The 21254-nt window shown below is 34.4% G+C and overlaps 1 protein-coding gene across 1 annotated transcript; it reads left to right on the top strand.

The window, feature by feature from the left end:
- Positions 1-6566: 6566 nt before the first annotated feature.
- Positions 6567-9584, top strand: LOC108488393 (DNA-directed RNA polymerase II subunit 4-like). Its single transcript, XM_017792671.2, has 7 exons — positions 6567-6669; positions 6751-6822; positions 6911-7019; positions 8087-8164; positions 8539-8572; positions 8665-8733; positions 9232-9584. Exons 1-7 carry the CDS (start codon positions 6576-6578, stop codon positions 9307-9309), a joined length of 534 nt encoding a protein of 177 aa, XP_017648160.2. The 5' UTR covers positions 6567-6575; the 3' UTR covers positions 9310-9584.
- The last annotated feature ends 11670 nt before the right edge of the window (positions 9585-21254 follow it).

Here is a 21254-nt window from a genome sequence, read left to right on the forward strand (position 1 = left end):
ACTAGTCCCTTGCATATTTTTTTTTATCATATTTGCAAGAGAAGAAACTTGAGCACTAAGTGTAGATATTGGATCTAATTCAATAATTTCCAGAGTAGCTTTTGCTTGTGCAGCTCTAGAGATAAGATATATATAATCTTTCTGAGCAATTCTCTCAAGAATTCTAACAACATTATTATAAGTACAATCCAATTGGCTGATGCGTCAACAAGATTCCTTGTGTGTGAATTTAGCCTATTATAGAAAATTTCAATTTATGTTTCCTGTCGAATGTCGTGCATTGGGCAACGTCAAAGAAAAAATTTATAACGTTCCATGTAGTGTAAAGATTCTCATCATTCAGCTAATGATAAGCTCCAATATCATTTCAGAGATTGTCGTCAGGTTAAAGTGCAAAACAAACTATGTTGCTAGTGCATTCTAAGAAGTAATTGATCCGGCAGGTAGCCCAAGGAACCAAGTATGAGCTCTTCCCTGCAAAGAATAAGGAAATAATTACATCTTCAAAGCGTCATCAGGAATGCCTTGTTGACTAAAGGAAGCACAAATCAATAAAAATGATTTAAAATGTTCTCGTGCATCTTCATGTGCCAATCTAGCATATTGCCCATTAGAATTCAACATTTGAAACATTACTGGCTTGATTTCAAAATTCGCAACTTGGATTGCTAGCCTAACAATTTCCGATTGTAAGTCATCCAAGATAGGTATTACAAAGTCTTGTATAGTCCTGTTTTGTATTTGAGCGTCTTGCAACAACGGTGGGTCATTAGCATTTTGGTGCTGCACCTAGAGTATGGCTTCATTGTTTCTTGGTAAAGCCATATTCATTTGCTCTTGAAGTCTCCCTCAAGCGGTTCTTTCAATTTCTGGACCAAAATTGGTAATAAACTCCGAATTGCTTCAGGTCATCAAACACCTAAAAAAAATGTGAAAATTAGTGACAAAAAGAAAAAATTTAGTGGCAACTAAATATTATATAAAAAAAACAAAAATAAATATCAAACAAATGCCATTTCCGGAAACGGCGCCAAAAATTTATCGACTGTTCAATGTTACAACGTAAATGTGCAAGTGTACACTGTCGATGCAAGTATAGTAGATAGATATGAGTCTCTTGGATATCGATCCCACGAGGATGGTTGTCTTTTGTCTATCAATGTCAATGCAATAAATAAATAGAAACGAGATAAATTGTAAGAGTAGTTGTTGAAGCAATAACTTGAAAACAATAAGATAAAATATGACAATGATAAACTGGGATCCCCAATGTGAATATTCAACAAAATACTAAGTGTTCACAAAGTATAAAAGGATATGTGATTATCGATACATTAAATTGCAATAAATATCTTAACAAGCTTAACTTCTATATTTAATCTAAGACTTAAACATGCACATTAACCACAGCTTTTGATGATGGAAATGGAACACTATTAAGAACAAGTGGGTTAAATTCCTCTAATCCTCAAGCAACTTTTGTTGCCATGCTTGTTAGCTTGAACTGTCAATGCATTTTCTAGTGCCAATGACTGCAATAACACTTCCATGCTAAAAACTTTCAAACCCAAAGATTAAACAGTAGAAGTAAGATGGAATAAAATAACATTTAACCCAGAAATCATGTGTACTTTCGTACAAACATGATATAGAAAGTAATCACCATTGTTTAGAAAAGAAATATAAAAGAAACAAGTGGAGAATACTATTCCTAGACAATCTCGACTTGAATCTCTCGATTCCCTCTTATGTCGCATTCAGGGCTTCTCGTCAGGAGCTGATCTGCATCCCTTTCATGTCGGTTCACCCATATGAGACTTAAGTCGCCATAGCCGAAAAGCTTCAAAAGATAGGTTGAAGAAGATAATGCCCCCCAAAAAGCCTCTCTCCCCTTCTTCCTTTTCACGTGAATATTAATATTTATCCAAATAGCATAAGTACCCTTTCATTAGAATCATGCTACCTCTGCACGTACAAGTTGGTTATACCAGACTAGACAACTCACACATTTTTGTTCTTATCCGGATAGCTGTCAAGTGTGGCGACAATTCTAGGCGCAATCTGGAAATACTCATATAGCAACATTAGTACCAAAATATGACAAAATTAAGGATAAATAGGCTAAGATCCACTGAGTTATAAAATGTAATTTACTGAACTGAAAATGCTAAAATATGTGCTAAAGATAAAAAAATGGGGACAAATTAACCAATAAGTAGGGAGAAAACATATGTTCTTTCTAGTACCATAAGTTCCTCAGAAGTACTTTCGTACAAAAGGTACTTTTTAATTGTTGCATCGAAGTTTCAAGTTATCGTATTTTCTCTTTGTTTTGTGCTATAACTTGATTTCCCCTTTTTCTTTCACTTAAGCTTACAAAATCAGTAATTTTTTTCAATTAATTGGATAATAAGTTTCATCTCTTTTCATAAAATAAGAACAACAGAGAAATATGCAAGGAAAACTAGTTTCCAATACGTTAATTCTGTAATGTGCAAAATGTTATTCAACAAAGTAATAAGCTATTTACTTTATACATATTATTATTCATTAACTCATCAAATCTCTGGATTTCAAATGCATGTGCTTATGATGTTAGTTTTTTGGGTTTTTTTTTTATCTTGTTTTTTAGCATTTTCATTTGGGGGTGAACTTGTTTTTTTATTTAATTTTAAGTATTTTTTTATGGATTAAATGTATCGTTTAAAAATGGGTTTGCTTTCATTTTTACAGTAATTTAAATAGGTAATAGAGAGAGTGAAATGCAAGTGTGGGGTTTGATAAAAATGAGTTCTTTTTTAGTGTAACAATAGCTAGAGGGGAAGAGAGAAAAGAGAAGAAGAAAGAAGATCGAAACAAAATGAAGAAAGAAAGAATTTTAAATAATTTTTTTTATAGATTATGTCATTTATGACATCGTGTTTATGTGGCAAATTGGACTCATTTGTAAATTAGACTAAATTTTTATGTTTGATGAGTTAGTTTGGTAGCATAGTATATACATATGTTTGATGAGTTAATTGAGAAAGCTAAAGCAGTTTAGGAAACTTGGCTAAGTTGCCTCGTTCTGTGGTAACTGAATTGGGTAAGAGAGCTTTTGATGGTGCATCTGGACCACTGTCTAAGAGAAGACGTGATATTCAGGGTTCTGATAGGATTGTACGACACGAGTTATGACCAAGTCAATCTGGGTAGCAAGATAGTGTTGTAGTTAGTATTGGTGGTTCATTGGGTAGTTCTGCCATTTTGTGCACATTGTGGGCATAGGCATTCGGGTGAGTGTCGTAAGTTGACAGGTGGTTGTTTTAAGTATGGTTCGAAAGAATATTTTCTGAGGGATTTCCCAAATAGAGTTGAGGTTTCGTAGACTCAGAGTTCGACACCTACTTCTGCACCTATTAGAGGCTATTGTCATGGTAGAGGTAATAGGAGACTGGTTGGGTTGCGAATTGTTGCTCATACTATTGCTATACCGGTTGAGTCTGAAGGTCCAGCTCGGGTTTATGCAATTAAGGAACCGAATGATCAAGATTCGAATGTTGAGATTGAGGGTATTTTTTCCCTTGTCATTACTTATTTTATTCTCATTGTAGATTTAGGTCCTATGCCTTAGTAAATTTTAAGTGAATTAACTAATAAATAGGAAATATCGATAGAGACTAGTGAGTTAGGAAAAAAAATGGTTGTGAATTATTTAGATGAGAATGTCATAGTGAGTGGACGAAACTGTTAGTAAAGTTACTACAGGATAAGTTTGTGGTAGTGACTAGGATCATTAAGAAAAATAGTACAAAGTTAGAGAGAATAAGAATCAGAATGCGTAGCGAAAGTGTGATGGTTAATTTAAAAGTAGAAATAACATATTTTGTGATTAAGCAATTGACGTGCTAGTAGGGAAATTTTAAGGACGAAATTCTTTTTAGTGGGGGAGAATTGTAACACCCCAAAAGATGGCCTAGGAGTTTTAGGGGTATTTTAGGGATTTTAGCCTTAGAGTGTTTTGAATTTTGCGACATGATTTATCGATAATATTTTTAACTATGGTTTTTAGAAAATTAAATCAATTTTTGAAAAAAGAGTTTTAAAGACCTTCAATTTTGAAAATTGGACTAATTTGTAAAAGAGTCAAAATTATGAGTTTTTAAGAGGGAATTAAACCAAAATTTAAAAATCACACTAATATTATCCCCTACCTATAAGTTTCACTTTAGTTTTCTTCCTCTTTTATTGTTGTTGTCGTCCCTTACTTCACTAAGCACTATACAATCAATTTTGATTCCTAAACTTTATTTCTTGTGATTTTTATTATCCTTCAAGCTATAAACCTCCATTGAAACCAAGAAAAAAAATAGCAAAAACATCATAGTTTTCTCCATTGTCAAGCTTTTGGATTTTTTGGGTTTTTGCTGAAACTTTTAGATTTTCGTCAACTAAGGTAACGGTTCAATTCCTTATGAGTTTCTAATGTTATTTAGTCTTTAAAACTAAGTTTTTAGCCATTAAATCACATGTTTTGAATAAAAGATGAAAATTAGCTCGTTAATGGTGGATTTTGGGATTGAGTAAAAAACGTTATTTCAAAGTGTTTTTCAATTAGTTTTGACATGATTAAGAGGTTTCTAAACTTAATTTGAAGTTTCGTTAAAGATTTCTTGAGTTTTAATGAATTTTCGGAAAATATGCTTAATCTATTTGATGTTGATTAGAATAAAATATTTTAACCTTACTGCATTACTTCTATTTGATTTTGATTAGAATATAGTTTTACAAAGCTATAAATAGACGTAATCGTCTCTCCTCTTGTATCATTTGAATTCGAAATAGTGAATTTTCTTCTCCTCTGCCCGTGGTTTTTTCTCAAAAAGGTTTCCATGTAAAATCTCTGTGTTCTATTTTTCTCTGTTTTCTTGTCGTTATCGACATTTTATTTTTTACACTCACCAACCACACCAGAATTCGCTCACACTCTTATGGGATTTGAGTTGGTGATACGTTCTCAACCCCTAGTGAATTAGAGAATTATCACAATATATATATGCGCATAGTGCTGAATCTCCCACTTATCAAAATGGACCTTATGACATGCCAACTATACTCGTGACTCTATCCGACAACATCAATAGGACATCTTACATTTATAATTTTCACAAAACTTATTTCCATTAGAATAACAATTGAATCACATATAACAAGCATTTTCATATATAATTATCATATTGAATATTCACTTTTGCACACATTCATTTATTCGGCCTCAATCATATCACATAGTAAAGAATTTACATACCTCTTGGTCACGTACAACTTTAACATCCATTTTACTTCCATTCTATTATTGAATTATGCATGCATCTATATGTATATATATTGAAATCAAATTATAAAAGTATAAACTAGAATTGATCACTCAATGTTGACTTTAGCTTTCCATTATCTCTGGATGTTCTGCTTCATTTATAGTTACGTTTGATAACTTCGACTATAGAGAGACAATCTTAATTTCACACAAACATATCAAAATATATTAATTACACAAGAATTTTATTTTATTCATTTTAATCCTTATAAATTAAAATTTCCAAATACTCATATATTTTGGTATTCGTTATCGAATCAAAAACCGATTTCATATTTCTTCACTAGGAACCTCTAGATTTCAATTCATGTCATAATTTTTTAATAACTTTCAATTCTTTTTAATTTAGTCCCTAATAACATAACCGTTAAACTTTCACTTAATTTAACAACATTGTAAGTTAATCCATTTCATTTCCAACATATCTATTATAAAATTAAGTGTATCCTACCACATTCTTCATGATTTCAAGCTTACCATCTTTACTTGGGCTTGAATTACCAACTATCTTTACTTAATAATCCATGAAAAATCAAAGGAAAAAGCTTACCAATTTAGCCTTGGAAGCTTACGGCAAAGGAGAGAAAAAGAAGCTAAATTCCTTCCTTAGCCATGGACGATAGGAAAAGACGAGTAAAATGAAGATGACTTTGTTTTCTTTTAAGCCATTTTTTCTCTCCCACTAACATGATTTAACACCTTAATCTTAATTAATTAAAATGGTCATCAATTCATTAGGAAAGTAAGTAGTGGAAATCTATGGCTATGGATGGTCTCCTCCACCATCTCAACTTTAATAATGGATTAATAACTAATTCGGATAATTACCTTAATTAAAGTGATTAAATTGATAAATGTTTATTATAGTGACCAAAATAAAACAAACCCTATTTTAAAGTAAATATGATTGTAGTTTACATTTATTTATATAACAAAATCTTATAAGAACTATAAAAATCTACAACTATTACTCAAATTCCTATTAAAAATCTAATTTTATATCTAAATATTTAAATTTTTATTGAAAACCAACTATATAACTAAATACTTTGTAAAAATTCTTAAAAAATTGTAAAGTTATTAATTAAAATTGCAAATTTTATAATACCAAATTTAAATTTTTTTTATGATTTTTAACATATCTATTTATATAACAATATTTTATATGGTAACAAAATTTATATATATTTATTTATATAACAATTTCTTATTGGTCTTTATGGTAACTTACAACTTGTTAGCCTACGGCGGAAGGTCCTTATATTCGCGTTGTTCACTATTTCACTCCGACTTCACGCATCGAAATCAAGCAGGTAAGCAGCTGCGAAAATCCATACAAATATTTGTTTTTGATCTTCGTTTTTTATGGTTTTACAAAATTATATTTCTTCCAGACGAAAACCATCTTTGGCTAATGATGTCTGGCGAAGAGGAAGAAAACGCTGCTGAGCTCAAAATTGGAGAAGGTAAGCCTCCTTTTCCTTGTTCTTTAAAATTATTAAAACACACATGCTAATTTCTTTTTATTTTTTATTTTTTTATTGTTATGGATAGAGTTTTTGAAGGCGAAGTGTTTGATGAATTGTGAAGTGGCTTTAATTCTCGAGCATAAGTATGAGCAGCTTCAGCAAATGTCTGACGATCCCATGAATCAAGTTTCCCAGTGAGTTCCATAACCAACCTCAATTGTAAATTGGGTCTTTCTATTTTCCCCTCGTTTAAATATTTCTGTGTAATTGGCTTACAGGGGTTTCTGTTTAATTAAGCCGACATGATTTTTTAAGAACCATTAGCGCCTTTCTAAACATAAGTTTCTTTCGGTTTTTGGTCTTTGGGATGGTACTTTGTTTCATGTACTTTGTTTCTATTTGTCTTATTGTTTGGTGCACATGATAGGATTAATTAGGATGTAGCTTCTTCTCCGATTGCTATATTTTTCAATCAAAAGGTTAGTTGGACTTTATATACTGTATAGATGATTGCAGAAACCTATATGTGGGGAGAGTGAAGGATTTATCCTTGGGTTTTGCTGAATTAAGAGATGGAACTTTTGTTATGAACAGAGTTGTCAAGGGCGCAAGGCTCAAAAGAAGCCCTAACCTAAGGGAATTAAAAAGCAATATGTATACGTGTGACTTTTTGTATGCGTCTGTCTATATATCTTGATATATAAAGCTTAAGATATGTGATCAACTCTAAAGTGCAGTCTATTTTATCTACAAAACATCCAATTTCTTTTATTGGTCAATATGCATGATTTCCTTGTGATTCAAGTCTCTTGTTGAATACTCAAATATAGAGAATCATAGATTTAGATACTCTACTTTCTTACTTGTAAAGGTATATCTAATGAAAAAGGTAAAAGAAATTAGGGATAACTTCAATTGAGCAGGCATTTTCATGCTTATCGCATTATAGAAAAGTGTACCTAGGTGAACTAGACATGTGCCTGATTAATTTGGCCTCACCTGAAAGGGTCTAAGGCACTTTTGTTGTCTAGTGCTAAAGCCTTAACGGCACTGGTTATGCATGAGCCAAAATAAGATAGCAAAAAGGCAATAGACTTAATTTGATCATATATTATATCCTTAATTCTGCTCACAAAATGGAACCTGACTGTAAAATAAGGACCTTCTAATGGGACGTGTATAGGAAATTGCATGCCTTTATTGCTGTATTTCCGTTCACACTTGATGCGATGAATGATTGTCTTTTGTCTTTGTTTCACAGGGTATTCGAGAAGTCACTGCAGTATGTAAAACGCTTTAGCCGTTATAAAAATCCAGATGCTGTGAGACAAGTTCGAGAGTATCCTCTAAGTTTCCATAAATTTTAAATAGACCTTATTTAAACATATCATATTTACTGGTCTTGATAAGCTTTTTTGGTGCCCCTTTCTCCTATAAATTGCTGTCCTTTTGGAACTGTCTGTTATTGTGTTGTGGTTTGTTGGATCAGTTTATGTGAAAGTTGAAAGAGGTTTAAGCTAACTTCAGCTGATGTTAGTTTAAGGAAGTTTCAACATGTTTTCAATACTCTTCTATTATCTGATTAAAGCAGATCGCATTATTTTCTCTTCAACTAATACTTCCTCCTTATGACGATAATGCTTGCGCATATTTTATTGCTTTTCTTAGGATATTTAACTTGCCTCTCTATTGTGAACCTTAACTGATGATTAGAATTCTGAGTAGATATCAGTTAGCTGAATTCGAGGTGAGGATCCATACTTTCTAAAGCATTAAACTTAGAATTATGATGTTAATGACCATGTAGAAAAATCTTCATAATGTGTTTTATTTATGCAGCTTTGTGTTCTTGGCAACCTGTGTCCTGAAACTGTGGAGGAAGCAATTGCTATGGTGCCTTCCATCAAGGTGAAAATACTGATCAAACTCGTATAGTTCTACAACTTTTATGCTCCTTTTATCTTTTCGTTGTCTGGATAGTAATTGATTTGTTCATCCTTCTTCACTTGCATTTGTGCCGTGTAAGTTTTAACAAGAAACCATTTGGCCTTTCTGTTTGTCTACCCCTATAAGTTATACCACAAAAAATGAGACCAATTGGATGCTGTTTAGATTATACTGCTGCATCCTTTTCACATGTATTGTGTAGCACGTAAGTAGGGGATTTTGTTGTTTTAATGGCCTCTCTCTCTCTCTCTCTCTATATATATATATATATATATATATATATATATAAAGAAAACAAGGACAATGGCTCATCAGAAGCTATCCCTTGCTTTTGAGGCCAAGCTTATTTCTAGAATTTATTGGGTTTCTTCTCACTGTTTTAAGCAAGAACTTAGAAGAATTAATATAAATTGTTAAACTTGTTTTAACCTGTAGCAACTAATTGTCTTTGATATGCAGACTAAAGGACGGGCTCACGACGACGATGCCATCGAGAGAATGCTAAATGACCTTTCCCTTATCAAGAAATTTGAATAGTGGCCGCTAAATTACTGGCTGTCTATGACACTGAAGACATGAATAGAATGTTGAATGCCGTGTCTCATATAAAATATACTTTTTTATCTATTTTACCCATGTCAGTTTGAGATTAACCTAAAAAGTTGTAGTGTGTCGAATGGTTTACGTTCTGTAAATTTCTCATTAAGGTGTTGCAAACCCGCATGTCTGAAAACGGCTTTTGCTATTCATTCTCGTGATTTTTTGTAAGTTTTATACTCTTATGATTGATCTAATTTTTTTTTTTCATCAAATGTAATAATTGCATTTAATACTATATTGTTGTAATATGTATATTAATTAGTGAGGTGAAAATGTGAGTTGAAACATCGAATCATGATCAATTGATCTAATTTTTATCGAGGTTTAGTTTAACATTCTTGAAAGAGACACTCAGATAAGTATGTAATTCAATTTTTCTTATACGATAACCGTGTTCATTTTTTTCTCTTTTCAGTGTTCATCTATTAATGTCAAATTTCAAGCCAGATCAAAAAATTTAAAAATCCATCTTGTACAAAAGGAAACAGTTTATATTTCATATATTATGTAAAAATAATAGAGCATTATTGTTGTACGTATACATGCCTTTAATATGAAACAACCTGATTTCCCTCTCCCGATTACCAATAATAATAGACCCAAGATATATTTGTTTGCATTTGAATCAATTATTTTATTAACTACAAATTTTTATTAATTTTAAGAGTCATATTTGAATGTGATTTTGTTATTTAAAATATGGTTTATTTATTCAAATTAAATTTTACTAACAAAGTGTATTAATTGATTAAAAGGTATTTGAAATTTTATTTTATCATGATATTAACAGATTTGAATATCATGTAAAATAACTGGAATGGATGTACATGTTGAAAATGTTGTTGGAACAAAGTATCAAAATAAACACAATAAGAAAACCAAAAAATGTTTACATAATTTGGTGTAAACCTACGTTTAGGCCTAGCCCAGAGATGAATTTAGAACTCAAACACAATATAAACAACAATTCAAAATTCAACCAATCACTCAATTGTTGCAGCCTCACAATCACACTTTTATTGTGAATCTACTCCTTCAAGCAACTTCCTTTACTGAGAGAAGTAAACACTCATCCAGTTTGTAAGTAATTCATAGCATTTTTGCACTTAAAAGAAGTTCCTAAACATGAATTATATTGTACTCGCTCAATAATCACACTAAAAGAGTGAAGCTTTCTATATAGAGGCAGAACATGTGTAGCTTAACTTAGTTGATCACTTAAGCTTCCTTAAAATGGGGATAAGATTGAGGCCTTATCTTTAAATAGAATAATCCCATCTTTGTAGCTTCAATCATCTCTCCTTTTAGAAGTCTTTTTAAAGATTTATCTTGTATTTTGTTATTTTATTTATTTCATAAATGCACATAAAAAATGTAATACTTCTTATCCAAGAAACTCGAGTAATGAATGTTACATTTAGCATTGAACATTCTGTTATATATCAAATACTTATGATTTGGGCCCTTATTAAGGTCACATTACTCTTTTTAGAACTTTATTAGATTAACAATAAAGTTTAATTCCATCCCAAACTCGTTTCAAGTCTCTTTTGGCCCAACTAAAAATTTTCAGTTCTAGGTTTGTATGTCTCGAGACAATGTCATGTTATTGTAGAACTTTAGCTTCAAAGTTGTCTTGTCTCGAGACAAAGGGGCTTATGTCTTGAGACAAAGTCCAATATGTCTCGGTTTTTCTCAAACATGACCTTGATATTGTAGCTTTTTAGCTTCAAAGTTCTTGTGTCTCGAGACACATTTTGTATGTCTTGAGACTTGGGAGAGGAGCCTTAAAAATTTTGTTTTCAAACATCTCCACATCATACCAGAACTGTCCACGATCATTCCAAACAATAATTAAAGCTCATAAACTATGTAATACCTCATATTTACCATTCAAAACATATTAAACTCAAATATTAGAACAACTAGACACTTTCTTTCTTACTTCATTAATTCACCTATGTACATTGCATACTCTATACCATGAAATTTATTTCATACTTCTTTTCTTCCACACCTTGAAGATGTGATGAATAGTGTCGAGGTCGCTACTTCGAACGAGAACTTCAATCTGATCATTCACCTACGTGTTGAAAAATAACATGTTAAGCTATATTGTAGCTTAATAAGTACCCACGAATTCAAATCTTACCATTGCTTAGTTTATTCCACAATAATAATACTACCACTAATAAAAAAAAAGTTATTCAATAATTATAAAGTTCACTAATACTTTGATTCACTACTTTTTCATTTCACGATATAGCAAGAACTTTTTATCAAAACTTACTTACCACAACTTTTAGCCCATGATAGACATGTTTGAACCAGATGAATACACAAAACATATCATGATACATGAAGCACAAAAGTATTGGAAACATTGGCACCAAAGTACAATATCACGAATATCACGATTAACACAGAAGCGCTTGGGTTTCTATAGTATGCCAACTATATCCACGAAATTCAATGGTAGTCTACATGGACACTCAAATATAACTGAATTTACAATAATTAATCACGAATAATTTATTCCACAATTTTCAAAACAATTGTAGTTTCATTTACAATAATCATAGAACTTTATTTGGTAAATTCTTAATTCACAGTACACCTTATATTTCGTGTTCTCTACATCATTTTCACTTATCAATAATAACACATAAAACTTTCACATACTTTTCAATTTAGTACTTTTTACCACGAAATTCAATAGTCCCTATCACATAACACTTTAATCTATTAATTTACATGTCTAATTTATATGATCTTTATTTTTCTTATTTCAATCATAAATTTCACGAAGTTCACGATTTAGTCTTTAGCATCATGGACATACAATATTTACAATAGTCTCACTTCAACATCACTTTATGTCGATTTCATTGCCATATTTAACTCCTATTAAACTTTTTTTTTAAAATATTCTATTTCACATATCAAATTATTTTACACTTTATTTTACTTATTTACCACAACTTTCACAAAGTTTACATTTTAATCCTTAGGTAACAAGGGAATTCAAGGGTAATTACATCTCTTCTGTAACACCCATAACCCGTATCTGTCGCTGGAGGCATTACTGATCAACCGCAACATAAATCATACATTAGTGCAATCATCATTAAAAACCCATTCATCTCAATCACTTTGTCCCTTGTAAGATCCTACAAGACCTTAAAACATGCTTAGGAGTGGTTCGGGATTAATACGATAACATTTGCAAACTTTGATAGACTTAGAAAATTTTCAAACATTTAAGGGTCACACGCCCGTGTGAGCAAGCCATGTGCCTCAGACGGTTACCAAACACGCTTGTGTTACAGGCTGTGTAAAAACAGGGCATACATACTAACTTGCACCACACGGTCGAAGACACACCCTTGTGCTATGGCCGTGGGATAATTAAGGAGGTTACTGACTTGGCCACAGGGCTAGCCACACGCCCATATGCCAGCCCGTGTGCCACACACGGCCAATAGACACGCCCGTGTACCTAGGCCGTGTCAAAACTGTAGGGTATACTGACTTAATTCGAAAGGGTACCCCAAGGGACACACGGCCGTACAGCATGACCGTGTGTCTCACACGACTGACATACACGCCCGTGTCTTTTCCCATGTGGACAAAAATAGGCCATTTGTAAAGCCAATTTGCCACTCTTTACTCATGTACAAAAAGTAGCCAAATTGGTACTATTTCAACAAATATATAGGCAGCCAAAACATGCCAATTGATACATATATCATGTCATCTATATTCAACCATATCAACTACTTAATTCCATATTCAAAAACATACCAAATCCATGTGCCAAAATCATCACTCTCACATAACTACTAAATGTATTTACTTATTAAATTATCATCTATTTCATGACACAAATTGCACCATATCTCCATCTCAAAATCAAACCACAATATGCCAATCTTCCAAGCATTAATACATCATCTACTAACTAACCAAATAACAACTATTTAGCTATATCAGCAACTAAGGCAAACATACCAAAATAAGCTAACATATAAGGCATTATATACATCACATACCTATTACTTGTCAACATATAAATCAAGCCAATTCAAATGGCCATACACACTAACATTTACAAGCCAAATCTCATGGCTAATATCATATCTCAAAACATATCATCAACACAATAGCCTAGACATGCCATATACCAAATTCACAAGCATCCAAAAATACCAATAAGTAGTTGATAGTGTGATGATGGTCCCCGATGATCCCCGATGTCAAGCTAGCTTCGATAATCTATAAAACATGGAAAGAACACACAAAGTAGGCTTTAAAAGCTTAGTAAGCCATATACAAATAAATTTACCATATGAATCACAACATTTGTATTAATAGGCCAAATACAAATAGACACATATAGATACACAAACCTTTATCAATGAATACATATTCAAAAATTTACCTGTAATTTCATCAACCACTTCTCTTTCCAATTCTCGTATGAATCTCGTACGTACCTGAGTTGTTTAACTCATTAACATATTCTTTCTCAACTTGTCTTTGGCCGTTGAACCATTCGAAATCATTAAGGATACTTGGAATCACATAAACTCATACAATGCCATATCCCAGATATGTTCTTACATGTTATCACATATCGATGCCTTTGTCCAAGATAGGGTCTTACACGAAATCGAATAACGATGCCAATGTCCCAGACATGGTCTTACACGTATTCACAATACAATGCCAATGTCCCAGACATAGTCTTACGTGTAATCACATCTCGATAACCAAATGCCATGACATTCGTATTGTAACAGCCCGATTTTGGGCCTAGTTGGAACAGTGGTTTCGGAACCACTCACCCGAAGTTGGAGAAAATATTTTTATATTATTTTATGTGTTATAAAAATTTTGGTGAATTTATTTTAGTAATTGCATGCTTAATTGGGAAAAATGACTAAATCGCATAAAGTGCAAAAGTCCCATTTTGATAGCTAAGGGTGTTAATTTTCCATGAATCATAATGTAGATGTTTTTAAAGGACAATTAGGTCAATTTTAGAAGGGTGACCGGCCATAGGGGACAAGTTGGTCAAAAAGTCAAAAGTCTAGGTGGTTTGATAACTTTATTGAATAAAATAAAACAAAATGACTTCATCTTTTCATTCTCTTCTCCTTCCACCGAAATTTTTAGCCATTAGAGGGGTTTTTGAGCTTCAAAATTTTAGCAACTTTAAACCTTTGCAAGTAAGTGATATTGATGACTTTTCTTAAATATTTTTGTACTTTTGAGACCCTTATAGCATGAGCTTTCTAATGGGGGACTAATTTGCAAAATGGTTGAAAGTATAGGGTTTTTCAATGAGAGAATTTAGGTTGTTTGCTGAATTTTTATGGAAGAAAATGAGTCTTGGATAGGTAATAAACAACTTTTGTGAAGAAATTTTCATGGAAACCCTAACTAAGGACCATTTTGCATCAGTTGTAAAATAGGTGATAAATGTATGAAATAATGAAAATTATGGACTGCTACTAGTATAAAAAGTATTCGGCTAGGCTTGATTAGTGAGAAAATGTGATAAAAATCAAAATTTCAAGCCTAGGGGTAAAATGGTCATTTTGTAAAAGTCTAGGGGCAAAATGGTCATTTTTTCCCAATTATAAATTTTTGAGTATCTAGATTGATATGCTAATGAAATGAATGAATTTTATCAATATAGATAAAGAGAAGCGTGATTCGAGTCTTGATCGGGGTAAAAACAAAGTTTACGAGGATTAAGCTCATTCCCATCATTTTGTACCGATGTAAGTACATATGTAAATAACGTGTCATTGTAGCTTACTTTTAAATGTTTTGTTTTTACCATGTATCATAATTTTATCGATGTCAGAAAAGTATAAATAATACGAGGTAAGAGTAACCTATGTTATGAACAAATGCGACAATGTTAGGTTAGATACGAGATCCCGTTGAACCTCAGAAATAGTATAGGATATAAAAAGGTAAGTCATGAGAAATTGAGTGGTCTGATCTCATGAGTTGAGTCTGAGTTCATGAGATAAGAGAAATATGTAATGTGGGTCTGGGTACTGACTTTGTGTGCATACCCGTGAGTAGCTCAATGAGCGGGCATTACATGATAGAGCTATAGGGTCCGGGTACTAACTTGGTAAAAAGGCCCGTGAGTAGCTCAATTATGCAAGTATTACAAAGTATGAGTAGCTTTGGCTACTTGTATAGTACCTAGGAGTAAACTATCCAAGTATTTATTGGTATTTCCGAGTGTTCAATGGGTAACTCGATGAATGGATTGGCGATACTTCCAGTGAGGGTATGTCAATAGAGAGAATGAATTTGAGTTATTTTACAGGTAATTGCAGGTATGTATACTAAACTCCTGAATGAAGACCTTAGTATGTGATGAGATGTAGTAAGTATACATAGAATAAGTGAAGAGTAAGATAGTGAGATTAAAATGATATATCCTTTAAGTATGATAAACCACTGTTTGATGAACGTGTTTCTAATTACACTGATTTGCATATATGTACTTACTAAGCTCTCATGCTTACCCTATTTCCTTTCCATTTACTTATAGTGTTACCAAAGTAGTTTGAGGATCGTCACCTACGTCGGAGAAGCCAGCCACACTATCCTTAAAGCAGTACTTTGGCTAATATTGGCTAATATTGTAAGCCAATATATGAACACAAGATAGTCTTTTACGAATGTGAAATTGTTGGCTTGGTTGAATTTATGAAATGTATATAGGTCTTAGCTATGGTTGTTGGTTGATAAATCATATTAAGTTAGATTTTGATATGTTGATTGGTATTAAATTGTATTTTAGGGTGGCATAGGGCTTCGTAAATAGCCTCATATTGTCCAGACAGGTAGACACACTAGTGTGTGCCGTATGGGCATGTTGTCTGGCCGTGTGTCCCCTGCATGAAAAAGTTTCAAGTCAATATGCATGGTAGTAAACACATGGGTAGAGACACGACCGTGTGTTTCAGCCATGTGGAGGACACGACCTATGGCCACTAGTGTGTGCCTTGGCCGTGTGCCCCTTATTGGATGCTGACGTCAAAAACAAAATGTTAAGGATTTTGAACACGGGCTAGGACACGGGCGTGTCATGGCCGTGTGATGGACACAGGCCATAGACACGGGCGTGTCAGGCCATGTGAACACCCCTGTAGGTTCGTATTTAGAATTTAATTCACACGGGCATGGGACATGGGCGTGTCCCTTGATGCTTAGGCCGTGTGTGTTACACCGGCCACTAACACGGCCATGTCTTAATGACCACACGGGCGTGTGCTTTGTTTCAAGGGTTATTTTTCTAAAGTTGGTTAAGGACCCGAGCCGGTCCCGAATGGTTTTCAATAGACGTTTGAGGTCTCGTAGGCAAATCTTAAGGAGTTTATATAAAGTTTTAAAATTTATCAAGTTTTGATGAATTGAAAGAGTTGGAATGAACGTGTTTAAGTGTGGTAATGCCTCGTATCTGGTTTCAACATAGGACTCGGGTGTGGGGTGTTACATTTAGTGGTATCAAAGCTATGGTTTAGTCAGTTCTCAGACTAACCTAGCATGTGTACGAGTCTAGCTATACATGCCATAAATAAATTGTGATAGTGTGATGGCTCTTGATTTTGTTATCATGTTTTCTTATAGAAATAGATCCTAATCGAACTATGGTAGATGATGTAGAAAGTAATGCACCGGTTCCTGTTGAAGAGGCAGTGCCATCCGATAATCAACCTCCCACGGTTAGTTAGAGAGGAGGAGAAGGGGCTCGAGAAGCCTTTCTCCACATGATGTATAAATGGTACACAGAGTAAGTCCGAGCGAACCTGAATGCTCAACCCCCTCCACCTCTACCCATCCCTCAACCTGTCCCTGTAGCACTGCAGGGTATGGATTTTATGAGACTAAATATACCTCCAGTGGACAAGATCTGAAAGCATAGAGCCAAGGAGTTCCGTGCAAATTAGGATGATGATCCCGAAAGGGCAAAGTTCTGGCTTGAGAATACCATCAGGGTATTCGATAAATTATCTTGTACTCCCGAAGAATGCTTAAAGTGTGCCATATCCTTGTTTAGGGACTCGGCATACCACTGGTGGAAAACATTAGTTTCAGTGGTACCTCTCGAGAGGGTCATATGGGAATTCTTCCAAGAGGAATTCCGGAAGAAATATATTAGTGAGAGATTCATGGATCAAAAGCGTAAGGAATTTCTTGACTTGAAGCAAGGCCGCATGACGGTTACTGAATATGAAAGGGAGTTCATCCAACTTAGTAAGTATGCTCGAGAGTGTGTGTCCTTCGAGGCTAAGATGTGTCGAAGGTTTGAAGACAGACTTAATAAGGATATCCGATTGTCAGTGGGTGTCCTTGAATTGAAGGAGTTTGTAGTGCTCGTTAATCGGGCTTGTAAGGCCGAACAATTGATTAAGGAGAAGAAGAAAACTGAGGTGGAAACTAGAGATGCAAGGAAAAGAAATTCAAGTAAGTCATTTCCATCTCAGTCTAAGAAATCCAGGGACGTTTACTCCCGTTCTCATGTGTCAGCTGGACACTCGTATAGAGATTGTAATAAGCAAGATTTGGATTCTAAATCTCGGGCTACATTAGGGGCTAGTGTGGGTAACATTAGGTCTCCTCGACCAGAGTTCCAGCATTGTGGTAGATGCCATTTTGGAAAGTCTAGATTGAACGATGGATCCTATTTCTAGTGTGGTTCTCAAGACCATTTTATCAAGGATTGCCCTGGGATGAACGAGAAAGAACAATTTCAATGTAGAAGGCCAAGTGTCACAAATTCTAAAGAAAGACCATAGAAAAATGTTGGACTTGGTGCTAGTAACAAAAACGTAATGAAAGACACCATAGTGAGATCAGAAGGTAGAGCTCCAGCTAGAACTTACGCCATACGATTACGTGAAGATGCATCTTCTCCCGATGTGATCACCGGTACATTTTCTCTCTATAATAATACTATTATTGCTTTGATTGATCCTGACTCCACTCATTCGTATGTGTGCACATACCTGTTGATTCTACGGAGTTTATGATTAAGGTGTCAAACTCTCTAGGCAAGCATGTGATAGTTGATAAAGTATGCAAAAAAAATCCCTTGATAGTTAGATGTCACTGTTTTCTGGCTGATTTGATGTTGTTACCATTCAATGAGTTTGATGTCATTTTGGGTATGGACTGGTTGACACTCCATGATGCTGTAGTAAATTGTAGGAAAAAGGTTATTAAATTAAAATGTGAAAATGGTGAATCTTTTTGGGTTAAATTAGATGAACCGAAGAATTTGCCTATTGTAATATCCTCAACGTCTACCCGGAAATGTTTGAGGAAAGGTTGTAAAGCTTATTTGGCTGTTATAATAAATGCTAAGGAGTCTGAGTTGAAGGTTGAGACAGTACCAGTTGTATGCGAATATGCAGACATATTTTCAGATGAATTGCCCGGGTTACCCCTTAATAAAGAAGTTGAATTTGGTATAAAGCTAATGCTAGGGACAACACTTATTTCGATTGTTCCGTGTCGAATGGCTCCGACTGAGTTGAAGGAAATAAAGTCACAATTACAAGAATTGACCGATAAAGGCTTTGTGAGACCAAGCTTTTCATCGTGGGGTGCTCCGGTGCTTTTTGTGAAAAAGAAAGATGGATCCATAAGGCTGTGCATAGGTTACCAGCAGTTAAATAAGATGAAAATCAAGAATAAATATCCGTTACCACAGATTGACGACTTGTTTGATCAATTGAAAGGAGCAGCATGGTTTTCTAAGATAGACTTGAGATCCGTCTACTATCAACTGAGAGTTAAAGAGTCAGATGTGCCTAAGACTACTTTTAGGACTAGGTATGGACACTACGAGTTCCTCATCATGCATTTCGGTTTAAGAAGTGCTCCCACTGTGTTTATGGATTTAATGAATAGGATTTTTCGGCCATACTTGGATAAGTTTGTCGTTGTATTTATCGATGACATCTTGATCTATTCTAGAGATGAGGTGGAGCATATCGAACACTTGGGAATCATTCTACAGACTCTGAGAAACAATCATTTGTACGCCAATTTTAGTAAGAGTGAGTTTTGGCTTCGAGAAGTCAAATTTTTAGGTCACATTGTCTCGAGCGATGGCATTGGGGTTGATCCTAGCAAGGTTCCTGCTATTGTTGAATGGGAACCGCGAAAGAATATGACCGAGGTTAGAAGCTTTTTAGGTTTGGATGGTTATTACAGACGATTTGTAAAGGATTTCTCCATGATTGCTACTCCTATGACAAGGTTATTGCAAAAAGAAGTTAAGTTTGAATGGTAGGATAAGTGCCAGCAGAGTTTCGAGAAGTTGAAGAAGTTATTGACTGAGGCTCCAGTATTAGTACAACCCGAATCAGGAAATGAGTTTGTGATTTATAGCGATGCTTCTCTAAATGGCTTGGGATACGTACTTATACAGGAAGGTAAGGTTATAGCTTATGCCACGAGACAATTGAAACCTCACGAGAAGAATTATCCGACACATGACCTAGAGTTGGCCGTCATAGTGTTTGCCTTAAAGATCTGGAGTCATTATTTGTTCGAAGAGATATGCCATGTATACACCGATCATAAAAGTCTTAAGTACTTGATGACTCAGAAGGATTTAAATCTGAGACAACGGAGGTGGTTGGAACTATTAAAATATTATGAATTAATTTCGACTACCATCTGGGTAAGGCGAATGTGGTCGCAGATGCATTGAGTAGAAAATCATTATTTGCACTGAGAGCAATGAATGCTCAATTGGCTTTGTCAGAGGATGGTTCGATTCTAGCTGAGTTAAAAGCTAGACCGACGTTTCTCCAAGAAATTTGTGAAGTTCAGATAAGTGAAAATGAATTGTTAGCCAAGAGAACTCAGTGTAAATCGGGTGTTGAGTCAGACTTTCGGATTGATTTCGCTGGTTGCTTGAGGTTCCAAGGTAGGATTTTTGTTCCTAAGGATACCAAGTTGATTCGAAAAATTTTAATTGAGGCACATAGTGATTGTTTGCTGGTACACTCCTGAAGTACAAAAATGTACAATGATTTGAAGAAAATGTATTGGTGGTCGGGTATGAAAAGAGACATTTCGGAGTTTGTATCAAAATGTTTAGTGTGCCAACAAGTGAAGATAGAGCACCAAGTACCTTCAGGTTTACTTCATCCTATCATGGTCCCCGAGTAGAAGTGGGATCGGGTTACTATGGATTCTATGACGGGTTTTTCGGTAACTTAGAGGAAGAAAGATGCCGTATGGGTTGTGGTTGATCGACAGACAAAGTCAGCTCACTTTATTCCGGTGCGAACGAATTTCTCACTTGATAAGCTAGCTGACTTGTACATTTTCGAGATTGTGAGGCTTCATGGAGTGCCCTTGTCGATTATTTCGGATAGGGACTCGAGGTTTACTTTGAGGTTTTGGAAGAAGTTGCAAGAAGCTTTGGGGAAAAAGTTGAATTTTAGCACAGCTTTCCATCCACAGACCGACGGTCAGTCGGAGAGAATAATTCAAACTCTTGAGGATATGTTACATTGTTGTGCCCTAGAGTTCCAAGGTATTTGGGAGAAGTATCTACTGCTAGTCGAATTCGCTTATAACAATAACTATCAGTCGAGTTTGAAAATGGCACCTTATGAAGCGTTGTATGGGCGTAAGTGCCGAACGCCTTTGTATTGGACCGAGCTTAGAGAGAGTCAGATTCATGGGGTCGACTTAGTCAAGGAGACTTAAGAAAAAGTTAAGGTGATTCGTGACTGTCTAAAAGCCACCTCGAATAGACATAAATTCTACGTGGATTTGGAATGAAAAGAGATCAAGTTTGAAGTCAGAGATAAGGTATTTCT

This window comes from Gossypium arboreum, chromosome 10 (assembly GCF_025698485.1).
Source record: "Gossypium arboreum isolate Shixiya-1 chromosome 10, ASM2569848v2, whole genome shotgun sequence".
NCBI classification, from domain to species: Eukaryota; Viridiplantae; Streptophyta; class Magnoliopsida; order Malvales; family Malvaceae; genus Gossypium; species Gossypium arboreum.